Raw genomic sequence first — 22934 nt, 5'->3', positions numbered from 1 at the left:
GTAATCTAAAATTTTGTTAAATATTCCTCCTTTGGTACAAACAATATGTTATGTAATGTAATGTGGTTCAATAAACTTTTTATATTATTGTATTATTTTGGGCTCCCCCCAAACTCAATTTCTGTTTGCGCCCTTGAACACACTTATCAATAAATCAGTCTAACTGGCACCTAGTTTCCTGCATCCTGCCCATAGAAGGAACGTACTTTAATGATGTAATGATGTAATGATGATAAATAAATAAATAAATAAATAATAGCTTTATTGTCCAACAGGTATCCATATAAACTATAAACTATAAAAGAAAAAAGAAAAGATAATTACCAAGTGAATTAAGAATTCAAATGAGACTTAGCCATTCTGACGAGTTGACTCATACTACAGTTGAATATATCACAATAGTTTACCAAACAATTATAATTTTCACACATAACAAATATGGGGGAGTTTAATATCAGGTTTGTTCTGGCTTGTGTAGTTCTGAACGTGGAAACATTTCTAACAGGATAAGAAGGTACATTAAAATTTATTTGTTTGAGAATATCGGGGCAGTCAATTGAATTATGCAGCAATTTAAATAAAAATATTAGTGAAGCACAATTTCGCCTCATTTCTAATGAAACCATATCCAAACTATTACACAACTCACTATTTCTGATACCTCTCTCTGGATATATGCCGTTAATCTTAAATGATAAATATTTCAAAAATTTACGCTGCACCTTTTCAATCAACTGAACATGTGAATTATAAAATGGAGACCAAATTATAGACGCGTATTCTAATTTACAACGTACATAAGAGAAATATCCACAGAGAACGGCAGTTCTCACCAGTGGCGCACAACACCCCTACATGCGACACTATATATACACGAAATTTTCGATTTTCTAAACCTGACTGAATTTAAAATTGGGCCAAATCCCATCTTAAAGTTTAGGAAAAGACTCGTCCATCCATATGTTACCTCTCCATTTTGGTCCAAGGGTGTGGACTTTACGGCCCTTCCCATTTAAAGCCTGTTTTTCGTTCTCGTCCCCAAAACTCCCAAAAATTTCAAAAATTTAAGCCCGACCTTTGCGGCTTCTGATAGCACAGATCATTACCTTTCTAACGCATGTTTCATTTTGAAAATCGGTTATACCATTCAAAAGTTATCGAGCTCAGAAATATGACTCAATTTTTATTTAAAAAATGGAAAATGTTTGTGGATATGTATGTATGTATGTATGTATGTGTGTGGAAAAGTTACACCGATCTGAATTTTTTTCTGTGTTTCAAGAGGGTGTGAGGGCCGATTCAGAACCGGTCTAATTTTAGACTTCTGACTACCCGTAAGCCAGCTAGAGGGCTAGGTAGATACAAAATAGCATATTTTTTGGGTGTATATATCTTAGGTTTCAGGAAAGACAGGAAAACCGCAAATACACCAAATCAATAGGGTTGAGTTAAGCTTTCAAATGGGGCCTACACGATCAAGCTGAGACATACACACTGCTTATCATAGCCAAAAACTTAAAAATTAAACTTTGAAAATTTTGGTTTTTCGACAATTACTCAAAATTTCAACCTACGAATTGCGCCAATAACTGAGCGTTTGTAGAAGGACTCAGGATGCGTCCAACGGTGTATACCTTATATCTGGGAAAATTCGAATTTTTAAGTTATAGGCTTCATAAGTATGATCAAATCTATTTCTTATGGGAAAAACGGTTTTTCAAGCTCAATAATTCCTGTAATACGTTCAGTTATTATACTCGATCTTGGATGCATCAGATACTACTTGTCAATACGTTTCAAATTCATGTTTAGTGATTAACATTAGGTAAGCCGTTCAGAAGTTATAGAGCTCCAAAAGTATAATTAGTCCAGGAACTGAAATTTTTCACTTCGCAATTTTTACAGAATGGATAGATTTGCTTGAAAATTTGACAATAAGTAGTGGATAGTCCAAGGATCAAAATCTATATGATGCTGAAAGACGCTTTTACCATGGGATGGTTGCCACCTCATCTCGAGGGTGGAAATTTTTTATTATACTTTGACCGCAAATGCTGGTAAAAACATTAATTATGAGCAAAAAATGTTCAATATACATTTTTTTGATAAAATTAATAGTTTTAGATTTATTGGTTATCGAAGCTGTTAGTTTTATATCGAAGAAATTACCAGAGAACGGCAGTTCTCGCCAGTAGCGCAGAAATACACCCCCCTACACGCGACACTATTATATACACGAAATTTTCAATTTTCTAAATCTGACTGAATTGAAAATTGTACCAACACCCATCTTCAAGTTCAGAAATAGACTCACCATTCATATGTCAACCATCCATTTTGGTCCAAGGGTGTCGATTTTACGGCCCTTCCTATTTAGGGTCTCTTTTTCGTTCTGGTCCCCAAAACTCCCAAAAACTTCGAAAATTTAAGTCCGACCTTTGCGGCTTCTAACAGTACTGATCATTACCTTTCCAACGCATGTCTAATTTTGAACATTACCAGAGAACGGCAGTTCTCGCCAGTCCCGCGCACCCACACCCCCCTACACGCGACACTATATATACACGAAATTTTCGATTTTCTAAATCTCACTGAATTGAAAATTGGGCCAACTCCCATCTTAAAGTTCAGAGAAAAAGAGTCACCCATTTATATGTCAACCATCGATTTTGGTCCAAGGGTGTAGATTTTACGGCCCTTCCTATTTAGGGTCTGTTTTTCGTTCTCGTCCCCAAAACTCCCAAAAACTTTAAAAATTTAAGTCCAACCTTTGCGGCTTCTAATAGAACTGATCATTATCTTTCCAACGCATGTCTAATTTTAAAAATCGGTTATACCATTTAAAAGTTATAGAGCTTAGAAATGTGACTCAATTTTTATTTAAAAAAGGGAAAATGTTTGTGGATATGTATGTATGTGTGTTTGAAAGTTAAACCGATTTGATATTTTTTGTGTTTGAAGAGGAGGTCAGGGCCGATTTAGAACCGGTGTAGTTTGTGACTTTTGACCACCCATAAGCCAGCTATAAGACTTGGTAGGTACAAAACGGCATATTTTTTGGGGGTATATATATTCGGATCAAGAAGAGGCAGGAGAACCGCAAATACAGTAAATCAATATTGTTGACTTATGCTTTCAAATGGTGTCTAAGCCGTCAGGATCAGACATACACACGACTCAGTATAGCCGAAAAACTGGAAAACTAAACTTTGAAAATTTTGGTTTTTCGACAATTATTCAACATTTCAACCTACGAATTGCGCCAATAACTTAGCGTTTGTAGAAGGACTCAAGACGAATCTAACGGTGTATACCTCATATCCGAGAAAATTCGAATTTTTAGGTTATAGGCTTCATAAGTACGATAAAATCTATTTCCTGTGGGAAAAACGGTTTCTCAAGCTCAGTAATTCCTGTAATAGCTTCAGTTATCATACTTGACCTTAGATCCATCAGATACTACTGGTCAATACGTTTCAAACTCATGTTTACTGATCAAAATCTGTTAAGCCGTTTGGAGTTATTAAGCTACAAAAGTGTAATCCAATTAACGATTATTCCCGAAATGGTTTATGTAGTTGTAGTGGTTACGACGCTAAATTTGATCTGGCAACGGGCAATCCGACTTCATTTACCGGCCATCTCAATATTTTTTTTCAATCTATTTCGAATAGAAAAAATCTAGTGTACATTCGATGGACACTAGATCATTTGGAAGATAATGCAACAAAGGTGACCATTTATAAAGCTTGACGTGTAATAGAGGAACATTGCATTCAACTTCATACATTTAATTTATAAATAACTTTGAAAAACTCCTGATACAAGAATAAAAAACCGCTAAACGCCGTAAAAATGAGTGGCGCATAAAATATTCCAGCTACAAAAGATCTGATATGAATATTACGTGGCGCGAAAATGGATTTTCATTTGATGCAAAACTAAATTCTAGTTTTATTTTAAAAGATTTTTCCATAATATTTGCTAAATTTGAAGTAAACGCGCCACAAAAGAGTTTCAAAATTCAAACTGTATCAAAGTTCCTCTTTTGTGGCGCGTTTACTTCAAATTGAGCAAATATTATGGAAAAATCTTTTAAAATAAAACTAGAATTTTGTTTTGCATCAAATGAAAATCCATTTTCGCGCCACGTAATATTCATATCAGATCTTTTGTAGCTGGAATATTTTATGCGCCACTCATTTTTACGGCGTTTAGCGGTTTTTTATTCTTGTAGTAATTTGACAGTAATATTTCGGCTATTTCTGACTATAAATCCATATGATTTAAGTCTTCAGAAACTTTTAAAGATATATGTTCAGTAAATGAAAGTTTACAGTCGAAAATTATGCCAAGATCTTTAATTTTATTCACATGTTCCAGTTAATGATGAAATAATCATCAAAATTTATTTTTTTAAGTATTTAAATAAAATATATCTCATTAAGGAATAATATTTTGTGTTGATGGTAAAATAGACATAATATTTTGATATCAAAATTTTGCACTCAAAATATTTAAACATATTAATGAAACACTGTACGGAACAGTATAAACTACAAAATGTCCATCATACAGGTAATCAGCAAAGTTTCAGCAAAGCTTATCCCCAATAAAAATAGTAAATTGCATAAGATGCCGCAAGAAAATAGCTTCAGAACAACAGCAAAGTTTCTTTCATACACAGGATTCCCTATACAGTAAGAGTCACCGTACTAGACACATGGGTATGTTTATGTACCTAATTCTTTCTTTCATCCCTGTCATGTTACTGTCAAGAAACTATTCAAAAAAATTTTTTTTGATGCAAAAAATACATTAGTTAATAGTATTATTACTCTGTTTTAAAATAATTTTATTCAAACAGCAAGAATAGTACAATACTTTAAAGTTTTTACAACTTTAACAAAATGACAACTATAAACGTCAAAATTAAATTAGCTGTATTTAATAAGGCTGATCTATTATTTGTCAACTTTCTATGTTAATATTCAGTTTCTATACATTTTCTGACGTTCTAAACGTCACTTGACATAAAAATAAACATTGCAACAAGTGAATGGTCCAGGACTGTAATAGCTCATTGTTCCTATGTGTCTAGTACGGTGGCTCTTACTGCATAAGGCTAATAAGCGTTGATATCAGTGCGCGACTGGAGATTACTTAAATCCCCGTCGCAGAACTATGTCTTCGTCACTTGCAGTAATTGCGTTAGCACTTGTCAGTAAGCGACAGGAGGTTGTGTCACTGCGGCATGGCCTTTGATAATGTCTACCATAATTGCAAACGAAACGTCAGGAATAAACAATTTCTGACAATGGCGTATAAACCCCGAAAATGTTGGGCCAGATGTCAGATATTCTGTTTTATCCTGTAGATTATCCTGTATTTTGAGAGTAGACTAAATATAATAAGTGAGGTGAGGCTACAAGAAGCAGAAATACAGCTCGAAGACATGGACGACAGAAGAGAGAAAGATAACATCCCAACAGGGGAAGAAGTCATCAAAGCAATACAACAATTGAAAGAAAACAAAGCTCCTGGATCAGATGGCATACCTTCTGAGCTTTTAAAACATGGAGCAAAAAGTCTGACCTGTAGTATAAGTAGACTTCTTCTTCTTAACGTGCCCTATTAAGTCCCCTTGACGTTGGCGATTAACTTGGCGAAACTGTCTCTGTCTCGAGCTATTCTAAATAGTTGCTATACTTTCTTTATACCTGTCCACTCCATTACAAACAAGCATTACAGCGCGGTAAATTTGAATCACTCCTCTTGGTTTAAATACAAACTATAGTAGAATTGACTTGGAAGCAGGTGACACTACCAGAAGACTGGAACGTAGGTATAATTGTACCGTACCTATTCACAAGAAAGGAGACCAAACAGTTTGTGATAACTAGACATGCATTACCCTGCTAAACGTGACATACAAAATATTGGCTTACGTTCTTTATGATCGACTGTCGGGATATTGTGAAAGCATAATAGGCAAATACCAGTCTGGGTTTCGCAAGGAAAAGTCTACTATCCATCAAATATTCCTTCTAAGACAAACTTTGGAAAAAAACATATGAGTATGGAATTGATACTCACCATTTGTTTGTGGATTTTAGATGTGCCTATGACAGCGTAGACAGAAACACATTATATGAAGCCTTGGTAGAATTTAATATCCCAATACACTTAGTGAGGTTGGTGAGAGCAGCCCTCTCAACAGTCGAGTGTAAGGTTAAAGTGCAGAATGGAATATCAAGAACTTATCGTGCCTTCTATTCAACATTGCCCTAGAGAAACCTATTAGAGAATCCGGAATAACAACAAGAGGGACCATTATTAATAGGAGTGTACAAATACTAGCCTATGCAGATGACATTGATATCATAGCAAGAAGAAAGGCGGATCTAGTTCAATCGTTCAAGGCAATGGAAGCAGCATCAAAAAGTAATAAAACTAAGTATGTATATGAAAGTCACAAATAATAATCAAGTAGCACACCCTGAAGATCTAACGGTAGGAACATATACTTTCGAAGAAGTAAGAGAGTTCGTATACAGTTGAGTCCGCGAGTCTTTACCCGTGCGTCATCACTTAAAGCATACGAAATAAGTCGGAAATCTATTTCACGCAACAACAACTGACAGAAAGTGGGTACTGTTCCGATTACGGGTTTTATTATAAAATTTGACGTTATCAAATATATAGAATGTCAAATGTAAGTTTTGCTTCAAAATTTTTGCGCAGAATTACAGCTACATTTGAAGTAGCTTAATAAATTCTTTTATTATTATTGATTAATAAATAAATAAACAATTTATAAAAAAGAATGTGTGTGTACTTTGTACACACGTAAGAAGTTATACTTCTATTATATGATTTAAACGAAATTAATATACTTTTTATTTATATTTTGTTTAAATATTAAACTAATTTATACTTACTACTTCTCAAACATTTTTATTAGAACAGTGCCAAAAATTAAAATAATAAAAGAATAAAACACACACAAACACATTAATCAAGCCACAAATGATGTCTGAACATTAATTGTCGAAATTTTTTTGAACTAAATACGTATTTTCTGGAAATACAATTATATAATAAATATACTTACAATCATAAAATGTATTAAAAAAAAAACAAAAAAGAAAGTTTCTATTGGGACTCGAACCAGCGCTGATAAGCGCGGTTGGTATTGGAGTTCATTCGCCTTCAACGCTTAGCCACGGACACTATGTGTCATTATTTACGAAGATCGACTAACTAAACGGATTAAACTTGTGATATTTTGATATTTTGAAAATTGATCAAATTATTTTAATTTTGAATTGAAATGATTTAGAATTGAAAAAATACAACAAAACATAGAGTAAGAAAACAATATATTAGGTGAATATTGATAGAAATTTTGATGGTAATCAAATTATATAAATAAAAGTATTACATACTATGTATTTTGGCAGATCAAATAGGTAGGTTTATACCCATGATACATTAACAATTATTACGTACCTGTTGCTTTTAAAAACTATTTAAAAGTCACTACAATATTATAAACTTTTTTGGTTCTGTCCTCACAACAATAAAACTAATATATTATACATTTGTTTACCTTTACCTTTACCTCCAAACCACAGCTGTCCTACAGCTGCCATATCGGATAATTTTTGACATGTCATTTGAACATCCAATCAGAACAAAGTTATAATGCGCATGCGCCGGGCTGATAGGTTTTAACATATAAAAATTCACCCTCTATCGCCGGTAAAGTAGTATAACTTCAAAAAATCCAATAACATATTTTATTTTTGTTATTTTATTCACTTTGACGGAAATCTAAACACAGTCATTTCTTTACTGTGTGAATGACGTTAGCTTTGTATGTTTTAAATATTAATTGCCTAAATATAATTATTTACCTTAAAATTTCAAAGAAATTAAACAAATCAGAAACGTCAAACAAATTGTGCTTAAAATATGAAAACATACCGAATCGTCTTTTTTTGTACCTATCTCTTTTCAATGCACTGAGTCTAGATGGTTCATAAAAATAACATGTGTTGTTACTTAATAACAAACGGCAGCTGGTTTGTCATGAGTTTCATGCATGGAAGAGAATGATGCTAGATAAAAAGTATGTGTTTTATCTCGCCAGGTATTAATGACGCACGGGTAAAGACTCGCGGACTCAACTGTATCTAGGCTCACAAATCAACCAAAGTAATACAGTAACTGCAGAAATTAACAGACGTATATATCTAGCAAATAGAGCGTACTATGGATTAAAGAAACTTTTAATATCAAACATAGTCACAAAAAGAACAAAAATATTAATATACAGAACTCTAATCAAGCCCGTCCTCACTTACGCGTCAGAAACGTGGGCGGTAACAAAAAGTGATGAAGAACGGTTGGGCTGTTTTGAACGTAAATCCTCAGACATATTTATACAGGGTGATTGATTAGTGGGGTAAAGCTCAATAGATCCGCTATAGTAATAGATAGCAATAAAAGTTAATAACAAAAATTTTAGCCACCTTTGGGCTTCACATTACAAAATTAGTTAGAATGTTACAGGGTGTTCGTTAACACAGTGGCAGACCAAACTTATGTTTTTTTAAATGGAACACCCTATATTTTATTTTAAATTCGAAATCCTGTTAACTTCCTCATCACAAAAATATAAAGGTTTGTTATGTTATACAGGGTATTTACAAAGTTATAACCAGTGGTGTCGCGAGAGCTTTTTTTGGGGGAGGGGGGGAGAATGAAAAATATTCCCAACTCTCATACTTTATTTTATTTACATAGGTACACCTTTTTCCAAAATTCAGAATAATTAGTTATTATAATAATAAACATATTTTATGTAAGTAATAACTTTACTATAATCAAAACATAAAATAAATACACAGCGTTTTTATAACATTACCTTATTTCATACGTATTATATTTACATAAGTAGTTGTTTAGATTAACAGGATTAGGACAAAGAAAAAGGATACAAATTTTAAATAAAGTCGAAACGTCGGCAGTTTAAAAAAAAATAAAAAAGAAAAACTCTGGAGATTTTTTGTCCTAATCCTGTTACCTGAAAGACTATTTACAAAAAAGGACGATATTACGTATTCTTCCATTTTATTTAAGCCCTAAAATGTTATTTTAAAATTATTCGCCTTTTCTTTAGAGTTGCCCACTTATCAATTGTGTAACCTAAATCTAATTTTAACGCCATGTCAGATTCACACTTTAATAGCATTAAATTATCAAGCCGTTCATCAGAAATTGTTGTTCTTAACACATTTTTAATAATTTTTAATTGACTAAAGCTCCTTTCGTTGGTTGAAACACCATAGGGTACAGTCAATACAAACATACAAAAGCAAAATGCTTGATTTAAATTATCTTTTAACTTGGTTACATTAGATAATAGTTCAGGAAAAGAACTTACTTTAGAGTTCATATCAAATAAAACTTCTAATTCACCTTGTAAAGAATGGACATCAGGCTTTTTAGAACCTGGAGGAAACATGGCAACAATGTCACCTAAAATCTTTAAGGTAATATTTCTTTTATCAAGTGGAAATGTTAAAACTGAATACAGTGGCTCAATTGATTTTTTGATATGCTCAAAATTATGATTTAAACCACTTGATAAGGTATCCAAAATTTCCTGGAAATCTCGCCTATAAAAAGTTTTTAAATCCATATCGACCTCAGTGTCACGATTTTCATCAATTTTTTTTGGCATAATCCTTCGTCTATGATATTTCGAAAAATCAGAATAAGGATCAATATTTAATTTTTCGGCATATTTTATGGCACTTTCAATTAGACTATTTAAACTGTTATGGTCATAATCGGTATTTCTTAAATTAAGGGCAGTAGTTTTTATCAAATTAATGCAGTCTATTATATTTAAATTAGGTGTTTCTATCGTTTCAGTTAAAATTTTAATTTTTGGTAAAATATTTTTTAGAAAAAAGAAGCTAGCTATGAAGTCAAAATTTAAAATCTTTTTGTAAAGTCCCAATGCTTTAGTTCTTGTAGAACCATCAAATTCTCTATTTTTGGAAATGTCTGATAGAACTTCAATAATTTGATCTACTGTTTGGTTAAGAGCTCTGACTGAGTCTGCCTTTGCAGTCCATCTGGTTCTTGAAAGGTTTTTAAGTTGAACTGATTTATCTATTTCTTGTATTTTTTCTTGCAGGTGTTTAAATCTTTTTGTGCTTGATGTAAAAAATACGTAAAGTTCTTCAAGAGTGTCAAAAAAGTTTTTAATCAATGCACTTACGTTACAAGCATGTTCAAGCACTGTATTAGTCCTGTGATCTTGACAGGGAATGTAAGGTACATTGTGCTCGACGATATCTGTAATTTTTTTTTGTACGCCATTAAAACGACCGGACATGTTACTAGCAAAATCATATGATTGAAAAGCAAGTTTAGAACTATCTATTTCCAACTCACTTAGGCATTTAATTAACAACTCGGCCATACCCAGTCCGGATTTATCGCAACATTCAACGGTCTTAATAAGCCTTTCGTGAATATTACCCTTATTGTCGGCATAACGTATTACCAGGGAGAGTATATCCTTATGGGATAAATCAGGTGTCGTATCAGCCATTATCGAAAAAAATAAACATTCTTTAATTTCTTCAATTATCAAACTACGTACCTCTGATCCAATTAAAGAGATCATTTCATTTTGAGATTCACCACTCCTGTATGTCACATGATAAGGGCGCAATTTTCTGTCGTCAAACCATTGTTTCACGACACTGTTATGTCTTGATATAAGGTTTACAATTTGTCCAAAATTTCCTTCGGAAGCCGAATCAGATTTTCGAAAACCCAATCCTAGAATGCCTAATGTTCTGATTGTATCCATTAAAACCCATAAAACTCTCTTATTTTGACTATGGATTTTCTCTTGTTCGATTAATGTATTTCTCTTATTTTTATCTAGGAAAACATCAATATGCCTTTCTGTAATCAAGAAATTACAATAATCGGACAATGCCGCTTTATGAGCCATGGATGAAAAATGTTGTTGAAGTTTGCCCAATTTATTTTTTCCAGCACTTTTCATTTTTCCCCACCCTTTTACACCTCCTTCAACCCAAGAGCTTTCCCCTTTTTCCCGCCCTATACCCTTTGGAAATAAGCAGCAAACAAAACAGAAAACAGAGTCATTTATGGTACTATATTCTAAAAATTCAAATTCATTATACCATTGGGCATTAAACCTATTCTTTCCATCTGATGGAAATACCGCTAAGCGAGGTTGATGGGGTCCCAAACGAATAAGATAGTTTTTTTGATTAGTACTTAACTTAGAAGGGCGCATTGCAGGATCATGATTTACTATATTATCAGAAAGACTATATTGGTCATCAATTTCAAAAGAAATATTATCTTTGTTTAAATTTGCTAGCACTTCATTGGCAATATCTATTATTGAGTTGCAATTCTGCCTAAGTTCTGTCACGGAATTTAAAATATCAATTGTAGTCATTTTTTCATCTAAAATTTCTGATTTATGATATTTTTCTAACAGCCCTTTGCTTTCATTTTAAAGAGTCTAACAGATACGAAAATTTTCCTAACAGTGATATAAAAGATTTTTCTTCACCTGGTTGATCAGAAGAAATAGTGTTTGATAAGCATTGGGTTGCTTCATCGTCAGTATTTATAGAGATTACGTCTGGTTCCACGTCTATATCACTGGGGATGGTAGTACTGGCACTTGGCATATTCAGGTCCATATTTTCACTAACATCAGTATTTTCACTCCCATCGATCTTTTTGTAGGGGCTATCGTTAGAGCTTATTCGAACGGAATCGGTGTCAGAAGCAGTAGAAGTAGCCTTAAGTAAAAGGATTATTATTAGGCCAAATTATACCAAAAAATATTTAAAAAATTATATGGATATTGCAGTAAACTTTTTCTATTATGCCTATATACACCTATAAATATTTCGGTTTTATCTTACCTCAATTATAGTTTCTGTTTCTGCCTCATATTTCCGTTTCTTTAACGCAGCCTCAAATGGGTTTGCAGGCGCCCCAATATTTTGTATGGATACTCTTTTTCCACCATGTTTAACTTTTTCATGTTGACTTTTAAAATCATTGTTAAACACAGATTTACATTCGCAGCATTGCACTTTGTATCTTTTAGGTTTCATTTTTCTTTTAATTTATGGTTTACCGCAAGTAGAATTATGCCTACAAATTAAAAACCGTTGCTAGTGAAATCAATATTTTCACATCACATCAAAATAAAAATTTAAAATTAATATTTTAGATAATTCTTACATAATTTTAAACTCAACAACAAAGCGAAGCCAATTTAATTTTTACTTACCAAAGATAAAAGTCCAAAATTTCCAAACTGCATTTACTCAGTCAAATTAATTAATACTCGAATAATGAATTGCAGCTCCACGCAACTGCTTCAAACAAATTGTAATTAATAATATTTAATATAATTTACCAGTGTAGCAGTAAATTAACACTAATAATTAAAATGTGTTTTTATAACCCATTCGGTCACTCGCACTTATTCACTTAACACCAAATAAAACCTGAACCCGGCTTACAGCTTACACCAAACAGAGTACAAAATATATTTTCGGCGATTCCCCTAACGTGTAACAAATTGTGAATCACTCAACCAGGGCACGCGGCACGCGTAGGCGTAGCAAGTTATTTAATTGACGCGTTGCCGGTTGCCGGTTGCGGCGGCGCGGCGGCGCGGCATTGCCACATAGAAAACGAATTCAAAGAAATGAAAGAAATTCAACCCAAACTTTATTTTTTAACTTTATTTTTTTAAATTTTATTTCTTTTCCAGTCGGAGTCGGGATTTATAATTTTCTTAATAAATTTTCCAACTGAATCTTTATTGGGGGGGAGAATCCCCCCCTCACCCCCCGTATGGCGACACCACTGGTTATAACCGATTTTATATGAAAATCGTAACAAGTTCAACTCCCTGTATAAATAAAAATAAGCAAAAAAGCAATGGTTTGTTAATACCATATTTTTTTACGTATTGTCAAAATTTTCAAGAATTATTGATATTGCTAATTTTCTTTATATCAAATACAGGGTGAGTCAAAACGCAAGTACATTATTTTCTCAGTAATTTTAAATGGAACACCCTGTATTTTATATCACTATTGAAAAGTACCATTACCGTACTTTAATTTTTACATAACATTCCCTATGTCTAAATTTATTAGTTTTCGAGATATTTTCATTTTTCAATGGACCAGTAGCGTGGCCACCCAAATCACCAGAATTTAATAAACTGGACTGATTTTTTTGGGGTTACGTTAATAATGAAGTTTATAAAATACCTCCAACAACAAGGGATGAGATGAAAAATAGAATACTACGTGTATTTCGATGTGTTAATTCCCAAATGCTTCTTAGAGTAAGTAGCTCATTCAATGATCGTTTTTAGGCGTGCATAAATGTGTTAGGAGGTAATTTTGAACACCTTATGTAATTAAATATTAAAAATATTTTATTAAAAGTAGCGTCTAATTTTTTCAAACATGTTTTTTTGCAAAATATATTACTGATAAATTATGTTTCGTTCTTTATTTGTTACATTGTTACATTTACATACAAAAGTAGTGTTTAATTGTCTTCACAAAATGTTGTATTTTGTGTTTGTGTGCTTTTTTGTAAAATTTATTACTAATTTTCTTTGTTTATTTGTTGCATTTACATAAAAAAGTAGTTTTTAATTGTTTCAAAAATGTTGCATGTTGTGGTTGTGTTTTTTTTTGTAAAATGTATTATGTACTAATAAATTAATTTTATTTCTTTATTTGCTAGATTGTTTACCGGATTGATAATCAGTAATCGTAAATTGTCAATTCAGTCATAGCTTACTTAAAATTTAGATAAATTTGGACACATCTAAATAATTTGCTCTGAAAAATAAAAATATCTCGAAAAACTAAGAAAGGGTACCCCCCGTTAAGATAGGCAAAATGCCCTCACTCTCAGAATTCAATTTTTTAAATTTTTTTACGTTCTGTGCAATTAAAAAATGAGATAACGCGTATTTTTAGCTCGCCACCCCCCTTACCCCTCCCCCCACAGCCAAAAACGTAGATTTTTAGATTTAATTTTTTTTAGTTGGGTGGCAATTGATTTAAAAACTTCAAAAAATTCACACGTGTAGCTGAGGCTTTTACAAAACATGTCCATTTTTTATGGACCCTTAGGTCGAGTGTACATAACCTCAAAATTTTTTTTAACTTTCTTAAAACCCATAACTTTTTTTTGGAGGGGGCTGCAGGGCCAATTTTTTTTGAATTTTGTGTATTTTATCAAAAGCTATCTCTCTGATTTTTTTCAGATTTTTCCGTCAGGTGCGCCATCTTGAAAAAACCCGAAAACTGTTTTTTTAGGGGGTTTTTAGGGATTTTCTCCATTTTATAGACTGCAACATAGATCAATTCAAGGTTTTGTTAATAGATTATGTATAATTTGAAATAAATGAGTATTTAAGGATTATCAAAAATTGGGCATAACACCTTTAAACCCCCCAAAAACCATGTTTTTTTAAGTTATCTAAGGGTTTTTGCGGGCTTAATGATCTTTTTTGAGATTGATACAGCCTGAATATTTTTTTTCATTTTTTTTACGTTATATGGGACTAAAAAATAAGACTAATCGCATTTTTAGCCCACCACCCCCCTCCCCCTGACGCCACAAAAAACGTCAATTTTTCTATTTTTTTTTTTTTTTTTTTTTTTTTTTTTTTTTGACTTCCATTCGATATTTTTTTAAAACGTCCAATGAATATTGTACATCTCTCTCTCTCTCCCAGACGGCCGCTTCAATACATGCTTAGCGCTCATTTTTAATTATTAAAAATAATAGTTAGTAATAAAATAATGACAAAAATTTCTTTAGGCTATTGCAGGGGGGGCTTTAAACTTTGAGTTGGTCACTTTATGACTTTCATAATAATAATTTTTAATCGAGTTATTAAGCCTTGAAAATAGCTATTTTCGCGTTTTTCAAATTTAAGATTGCATGTAACTCGACAACAGTCAATTTTATAGAAAAATCACACGATACCTTTTTTGCTCAGCTTGATCCAGAGAATCTAAAACAAATTTGTCCGAAGTGAAAACATTGATTTTTTGAATTCGTTTAAAAAAATGTTTAAAAAATTTTCCTACCGCGGTACTGCCTGGCACCTTGTGGATTTGTTATAAGGACCTGTTTTTGAGTAAGTTTGCGCAAAAAAATTAATCAGAATAATTTACCTAACGGGACAAGCATACAGCGGGGACTATTTGCATTATGAGCCAAACGTAGATAGTTTGTAAAATACACAAAACGCAAAAAAAATTAGCAGCCATCGCCAAAAAAAGTTATACGTACCTATTAAAAAACAAAAAAATGAGGTTATAATATGTACACTCGACCTTCGGGTCCATAAAAATAGATGTTCTCTAAAAGCCTCAGCTGTGCGTGTGAATTTTTTATAATTTATAATTTAATAATTACTAACTATTCTAAATGCGAAATAAGCCACAATTTAACTAAAAAATGATTTTATTAACGTTTCGATGTCCGCCACGGACATCGTTGTCAAAATACAAAATATTAATAAATTAAACAAAAATGTTGCTTGGTAAAAAAATTTTCTAATAATTTAATTTAATCTGACTTATTTATATAGATCGTCCCGAACCATTTTTTCAGTGCGTCACAGGTTATCGAATTCTCTCTATCGCATTACAGATGGAAAATAAAATCATTTTTTAGTTAAATTGTGGCTTATTTCCCATTTAGAATAGTTAATTATAAAAATGCCACAAAGAAATAGCTTCAGAACAACATTTATAATTTAATTGCAAACCAACTTAAAAAAATAAATAAAATCGAAAAATTGACATTTTTGGCTGTGGGGGAGGGGGAGGGGGAGGGGGAGGGGAAATAGGGGAAGTGGGCTAAAATTGCGTTGAGTCCTAATTTTTTAAAATCATATAGAACTTAAAAAATTAAAAAAAAATATTCAGGCTGTATCGACCTAAAAAAAAATAATTAGACCCTCAAAAATCCTTACAAAACTTTAAACAAACATGGTTTTTGGGGGTTTAAAAGTGTTTCGCCCAATTTTTGAATATCCTAATATACTCAGTTATTTCAAATTATACATAATCTATTAACAAAACCTTGAGTTGATCTATGTTGCAGTCTATAAAATGGAGAAAATCCCAAAAAACCCCCTAAAAAACAGTTTTCCGGATTTTTCAAGATGGCGCACCTGACGGAAAAATCTGAAAAAAATCAGAGAGATAGCTTTTGATAAAATACACAAAATTCAAAAAAAATTGGACCTGCAGCCCCCTCCAGAAAAAAGTTATAGGTTTTAAAAGTTAAAAAAAAATTTGAGGTTATGTACACTCGACCTAAGGGTCCATAAAAAATGAACTTGTTTTGTAAAAGCCTCAGCTACACGTGTGAATTTTTTGAAATTTTTAAATTAATTTCAACTCAACTAAAAAAAATTAAATCTAAAAATCTACGTTTTTGGCTCTGGGGAGAGGGGTAAGGGGGATGGCGAGCTAAAAATCCTTGTTATCTCATTTTTTAATTGCACAAAACGTAAAAAAATTAAAAAAATTGAATTCTGAGAGTGAGGGCATTTTGCCTATCTTAACGGGGGGTACCCTTTGGACATAGGGAATGTTATATAAAAATTAAAGTACGGTAATGTTACTTTTCAATAATGATATAAAATACAGGGTGTTCCATTTAACATTACTGACAAAATAATGTACATGCTTGCGTTTTGACTCACCCTGTATTTGATATAAAGAAAATTAGCAATGTCAATAATTATTGAAAATTCTGACAAAAAATAAAAAAATATGGCATAAATAAACCATTGCTGTTGTGCTTATTTTTATTTATACAGGGAGTTGAACTTGTTACGATTTTCATACAAAATTGGTTATAAATTTGTAAATACCCTGTATAACATAACAAACCTTTATATTTTTGTGATGGGGAAGTTAACAGAATTTCGAATTTAAAATAAAATATAGGGTGTTCCATTTAAAAAAACATGTTTGGTCTGCCACTGTGTTAACGAACACCTGTAACATTCTAACTAATTTTGTAATGTGAAGCTCAAAGGTGGCTAAAATTTTTGTTATTAACTTTTATTGCTATCTATTACTATAGCGGATCTATTGAGCTTTACCCCACTAATCAATCACCCTGTATAGGTGTGTAGGAAAACGGGTTATGGCGTAGACGCTATAATTTTGAGCTTTACCACCTTAATAGTGAGCCTAGTATTGGTAGATCTATCAAAATAAACAGGCTGCGATGGCTAGGCCACTTAGAGAGAATTAATGAGGGGAGCCGTCGAAACACATTTATAGCCAGAGACCGGATTTAGTGAGGAGAAGAGGCAGGCCCAGAGCAAGATTTAAGGACCAGATGGAAGACGACTTGCGAGTGTTATGAGTGCGAAATTGGAAAACCAAGGCGAAGGATAGGAAGGAATGGAAGCTGATTCTGGAAGAGGCCAAGACCCACCATGGGTTGTAGAGCGAATGATGATGATGATGTTTAATTTCCTCATTGTTTAAAAAATAAATATGTTTTTTTTTATTTTTTAATCATCAAAAGCAAATTATGTTTTTAAAAGCACATGAATAACACATTACCTTCAACGATATCTGCTTTATTAAAGTACTTTCTTCTTCTTTCATTTCTCTATAAGCAATTATATGATACTACCTACTTTCCTAGTATTATTTTTTCCTACATAGGTATAATTTGAATTCTTCGCCTAGTTGCCCACATCCCACCACTAGAAGACACGAACTTTATATAGAATACAACATACAGCCTGGTGATGAATAATGAATAAAGAACTTCCCGTGTTTCCGCAGTAAGTCCCGTTTTTGCTATATTTATGTATTTCAAACAACTAGCTACAAAATATCACAAAGAAATGTGAGGAGATATGAAATAATCATCAAAAATCTTTTTTTTAGTATTTAAATAAAATCTTTCAACTTATTAAAGGAATAATATTTTGTCTACATGATAAAATAGTTAGTGTCTATCTTGACATCAAAAGTGTACACTTAAAATATTTAAACATATTAATGGAAACTAACATGTAAGGCTGCACCTACATTGGATCCGTATTTCTCCGATACGATCCGATCCGACGTCGGATTGAAAACAAACTCAAGGTATTAAAGCGTAGTGCGTAGTATTAAAGCATAAATCGCCCGATATCGGATCGGGCTTCCCATTGCAGTGTAAGCACTACGCTTTAATACCTTGAGTTTGTTTTCAATCCGATGTCGGATCGGTTCAGAGAAATACGGATCCAATGTAGGTGTTCGTGCTCACTAACACTGTAAACAACAAAATGTCGTATAAACCCAGAAAATATTGGACCAGATTTCAGATATTCACTTTTAGAAAAAAAAAAATAAGATCTTTAAGTAATGAATAAAAAGCAAAATTATGATCATAAGTTCATCATTATGCATTATTTATTTCATTTTTTAATAATCAGAATCTAAATCAGTTTTTAAAAGTACAAATAACATATTACTGTAATGCGAGCCCTTCTTTCCCCAATAGAATAATACGAGAGTCCCCTCGTACCAGGTAACTATATAGGCATCAGACCATCTTTAGAATGTTCAAAACTTCGTTAAAAGATGGCTGTCTCCTTCAGGACCGTAGCATACAAAAGACAGTAATTTTAAATGTGAATTTATTCCTTTTTCGGGTTTTTAAGTGAACGATTTGTTTCATTTTGTCAGGGAAAATTGTCAATAAATATGTATAAATTATATGTTGTAATAAAGCTTGTGTAATAATTTAAATAATAAAGATTAGTAAATTAAGTGTATTAAATTAAAATAAGTATTAAAAATCATATTAAAGTTAATAAATGAATACTTAAATAAAAACGTAATATTACCTTCAACGCTATCTGCTTTATTAAGGTACTTTCTTCTTGTGTCAATTTTGGACTAAGTACATGCCCTCCTGTAGACAACTTTTCTGATATCTTACCGCAGGTTGAACATTCCCAATTTTTTGTCTTTTTTGCTAATACTTGTCTCTCTTCTGCTGTGTAATCTAAAGAACCAATTGTTCCGGATGCTGGAGTGGGCATAAACGCTATTAGTGCCAGAAGAGCAGTACGTATTGACCAAGAAGGTTGCCAACTTTCAGGATGGTGTCCTGATATTGATAAACATATTTTCTTGTTAACCTCAAATCTTCCATTTGGCTAAAAAAACATATTGAAATTGAAGACAATGAACTATTATAATCTGAAATTCTTTGATGTCTCTGTACTTCTAAATATACCAAACAATCCATGCTATTTCTATAACCCTTCATTACAAACTCTATTTCAGATTATTTAATAAACTCAAAGTAGAATAATTGTCAGTGTCTTCACTTGAAATTCAAAGACAATTTTTTGACAGCTACCTAAAATTTTTATAAGATGAATTGAAACAGAAGTTAAAAATTATTATGAATTAACTTGTACATGTATTTGAAGATATTCACTACAGATTATTTCTGAATATGTCAATGGAATATTGGGCAAAAATGTGTAGAAAATTATTATTAGTTGCATTTCAGATAGGGCTTTTGGAATAAAAGAGGTTGAAACAATGAATAAATCAGAAACAGGCAGCCTGAAAAAAGTTGTACTAGATAGTGAAAAAAATATAACATGGTTAATAATTCATCGGAATATGTAGTCCTGAAAATTTCCCGAAATGGGAAAGTTGTCTGACTCGACATGCATAACTGAATAAAAAAAATCTTACGAAGGAGGTCCCAGTTTTAAGTGTTGCCTAAGACTTGCAGTCACTTTTATGAAAAAAATATATTAAAAATTATTTTCATACAAAATTAGTCAGAGATATACTTCTGCTAATTATACTTTTATTGCTATTCCTAACTTCTTTTAGTTAAAGATATCCACTACAACAGCTGTTACATTAATGTTTTTTTATTTGTTTTTTGGCCTGTTATTTAATGGATATTAAAAATAATACTTCAAACATTTTATCTGCTATTGTCTGGTATTATAACTTATTTATTATTCATAATTATGATCTCTATAATTTTTTATCAGTTGAGACTGATAACTCTACTCCACAGACAGTGGATAAAAACAGGCCAGGTCAACTTATAACTAGAAATTGAAAATCAGCAATCAGCAATATTTTTCATAGAAAAAGATGTAACATACTGTCAACAAAATAATGTTGGGAGGTTGCATAGGGTATTGTGAGGGAAGTAAAATTCTTCCATGATAGAATCCACCCTCAAATTCTGTCCCTGGAGGACCCCTCACTGTAAAATGCCACTCAAACAGATTATCTTCTAAAGGACATGCAAAATACTCTTCTGTGGGATTAGCTAATTCTATTGCCTCTCTCATTAAACGTTTTACACCTACAAATAACATTTTAAGGACAAAGTAATTAAAACCGACATTATGTTAGAACTTACCAGGACTTTTAAGGTTATATTTACTTTCTAAAGACATTTTGCTGCTTATACACTGAAATTTACAAAACACCAGGATATATCTAAATATACTGATAGACCTTATCTAATTTGATAATGTCAATTTCTCCAAAATTATTCCTTTAATCTAAACAAACTAAAAACAAACATTTGTCACACGTCAGTAGTAACCATGTCAAATTCAGCTGAGGCTGAGATAGGCGGAGACAAAGATGACATTTCATGTGCCTTTATCTCAGTGGCGGATCTAGACATTAGTTTTGGGAGGGGAGATTTGGCTTATGGGGAACTTCCAATGAAAATGAAACACCAACCAAAAGACATAAAAAAGATAACCCCAAACCACTTAAAAGGCATAAATAATCGCATATGCATTAAGTTACCTCCTAACTTGCGTGTTTATACGCTCTGAGCTTCGCTGGTGGCGCTCCTAGCGGATTACTGGAATTATCTTTCACCGGTAATTTTTAAATTTATTATTTAATTGTTATCGCTTAACATTTACAACGCAAAAAATTAATTAAATTGTAATCGATTTTTTTAAGATTTTGCTAATCATTTTGACGTTCTATTGATAAAATATGAATTTATTACTTCGGATACTTTCACAATTATCGTGTAGATGGCGCTAAGATTTTTAGATTAAATTATAATTACATATTACGGAACATTAAAAAAACTTAAATTCAGTATTTAAAACGTAAGTATATTTAAGGTAAAAATATATACCACAGCTTTGACCAACTAATATTTTTTATAATTAATGTTTTTAATTTTAATTTTACATTAATCACTTTGACATTTATGTCAAATTTCCGGTAAACGTTTACAGACTTGCCACTATGTTGCCACTACTGGCGCTCGAGAATTTGTAGATATCCCCTCTACGTACGAGCTCACAGCGGATAGGGCTTTTCAACGCTTCTCATTTGTTTCGGGTTGTTAGGAGGGGGGATGGGGAATTTTCCCTCATCTTTTTTACAATTTCCGTTTTAGGTATATCCTTAGGTATTTCTTATTTAAAAAGTTACTCTTGATATTATTGTACAGCTTACCAGTCTTTGCAATTCTTTCATTTAACTCATCTTCTAATTTTCCATCCCGGCTTATGATTACCCCCAAATACTTACCTATATCTGTCTACCTGTTCAAGTTGCTGCTTGCCATCACTTCTATTTTATGTTTTTCTTTTTGTCTTCCAATTATAATTGATTTTGATTTTTCTTTGTTTATTTTCATGTTTCTGATATTTAGCTCTTTATACAGTACGTTTATATTTTCTTGTAATTGTTTTTCTGACTCCCCAATGATCACCAGGTCGTCTGCGTAACACAGTTCTGTTATTTGTATCATTCTCAACTTCCAATATCCTACATTATATTTTCTCCATTTGTGTTTGTATTGTTTTATTACGTCATCTAGTACTAGGTTAATGAGTAGTGGGCTCAGGACACAACCCTGTTTTAATCTAAAGTTGCTGTCGAATATTTTTGATTTTTCATTTCTTGTTCTTACATAGCTTTTTGTTTTTTCGTATAAACTTTGGATGCATCTTATTGGATCTTGTTCAATCTTTCTCTTCTCTAGTATTTTCCAAATATCTTCTCTTTTAATTCTGTCGAAAGCTTTTTCTATATCTATGGAACATGCATGTGTTTGTTTTTCTGTTTTAAGAGCTTTTTCTACTATTTGTAAATTTGATGTATTTGATTTAAGAGTAAAAATACATAAAGTATAATCTATGATCAACGTATACTTGTAGGACTTAAAAACATGGTCGTTAATATTTGGGTGTTCTGGTGGGCTTAGTTTCCCCAGAGATTTTGGACAACCATTTAGATCCATGGGCGAGATTTCAGAATTATAAAACAGGGGTTTTACTGTCATTATAATAAGCCAACGATCATCGTTTATTGGAAATTCAAAAACATATGGCATAATAGGACATAACATACCTAAGTATGGGATAATAGACAAATAATTGAACATTTGCCATTGCCTTTTGGTACCTACACTATACTATGTATGTTGTAGTTTGTTGAGTACCGATCTAACAAAGAAGATACTTTTTTAAACCACTTCGGATATCGTTCTCGAAATATAAATTATATAAACAATTTCCCTAAGTGGAAATCGAAACGTTAAAATAAACGTATTTTCAACTGAAATTATGGTTAATTCCCATTAAAGATACCTAATAAATATTGAATTTTCATTTGAAATTCGAATTGATACTTAAAACAGATTTTATAAACAACAATGATTAATACAAACAATGTTTATTACTTTAATACACATGTAAATTATCTTCAGGAAGAGATAAAAATTATAAACAACTAGGTAAA

General features: G+C 32.0%; 1 protein-coding gene across 1 annotated transcript in view; it reads right to left on the bottom strand.

Annotated features, from left to right (window-relative positions):
- Positions 1-20793, bottom strand: part of LOC114328157 (ubiquitin-conjugating enzyme E2 J1) — a 52104-nt gene extending 31311 nt beyond the window's left edge. Inside the window, exons 1-3 of the mRNA XM_028276939.2 lie at positions 20572-20793; positions 20309-20514; positions 19013-19327 (exon numbers count right to left, since the gene is read on the bottom strand). Coding sequence (XP_028132740.1) covers positions 19013-19327; positions 20309-20514; positions 20572-20608 — 558 coding nt within the window. The 5' untranslated portion in view covers positions 20609-20793. The remainder of the gene's footprint in view (positions 1-19012; positions 19328-20308; positions 20515-20571) is intronic.
- Between the last annotated feature and the right edge of the window lie 2141 nt (positions 20794-22934).

This window comes from Diabrotica virgifera, chromosome 3 (assembly GCF_917563875.1).
Source record: "Diabrotica virgifera virgifera chromosome 3, PGI_DIABVI_V3a".
NCBI lineage: Eukaryota > Metazoa > Arthropoda > Insecta > Coleoptera > Chrysomelidae > Diabrotica > Diabrotica virgifera.
The sequence above is the reverse complement of the archived record's forward strand: the minus strand, read 5'-3'. Positions and strand labels throughout refer to the sequence as shown.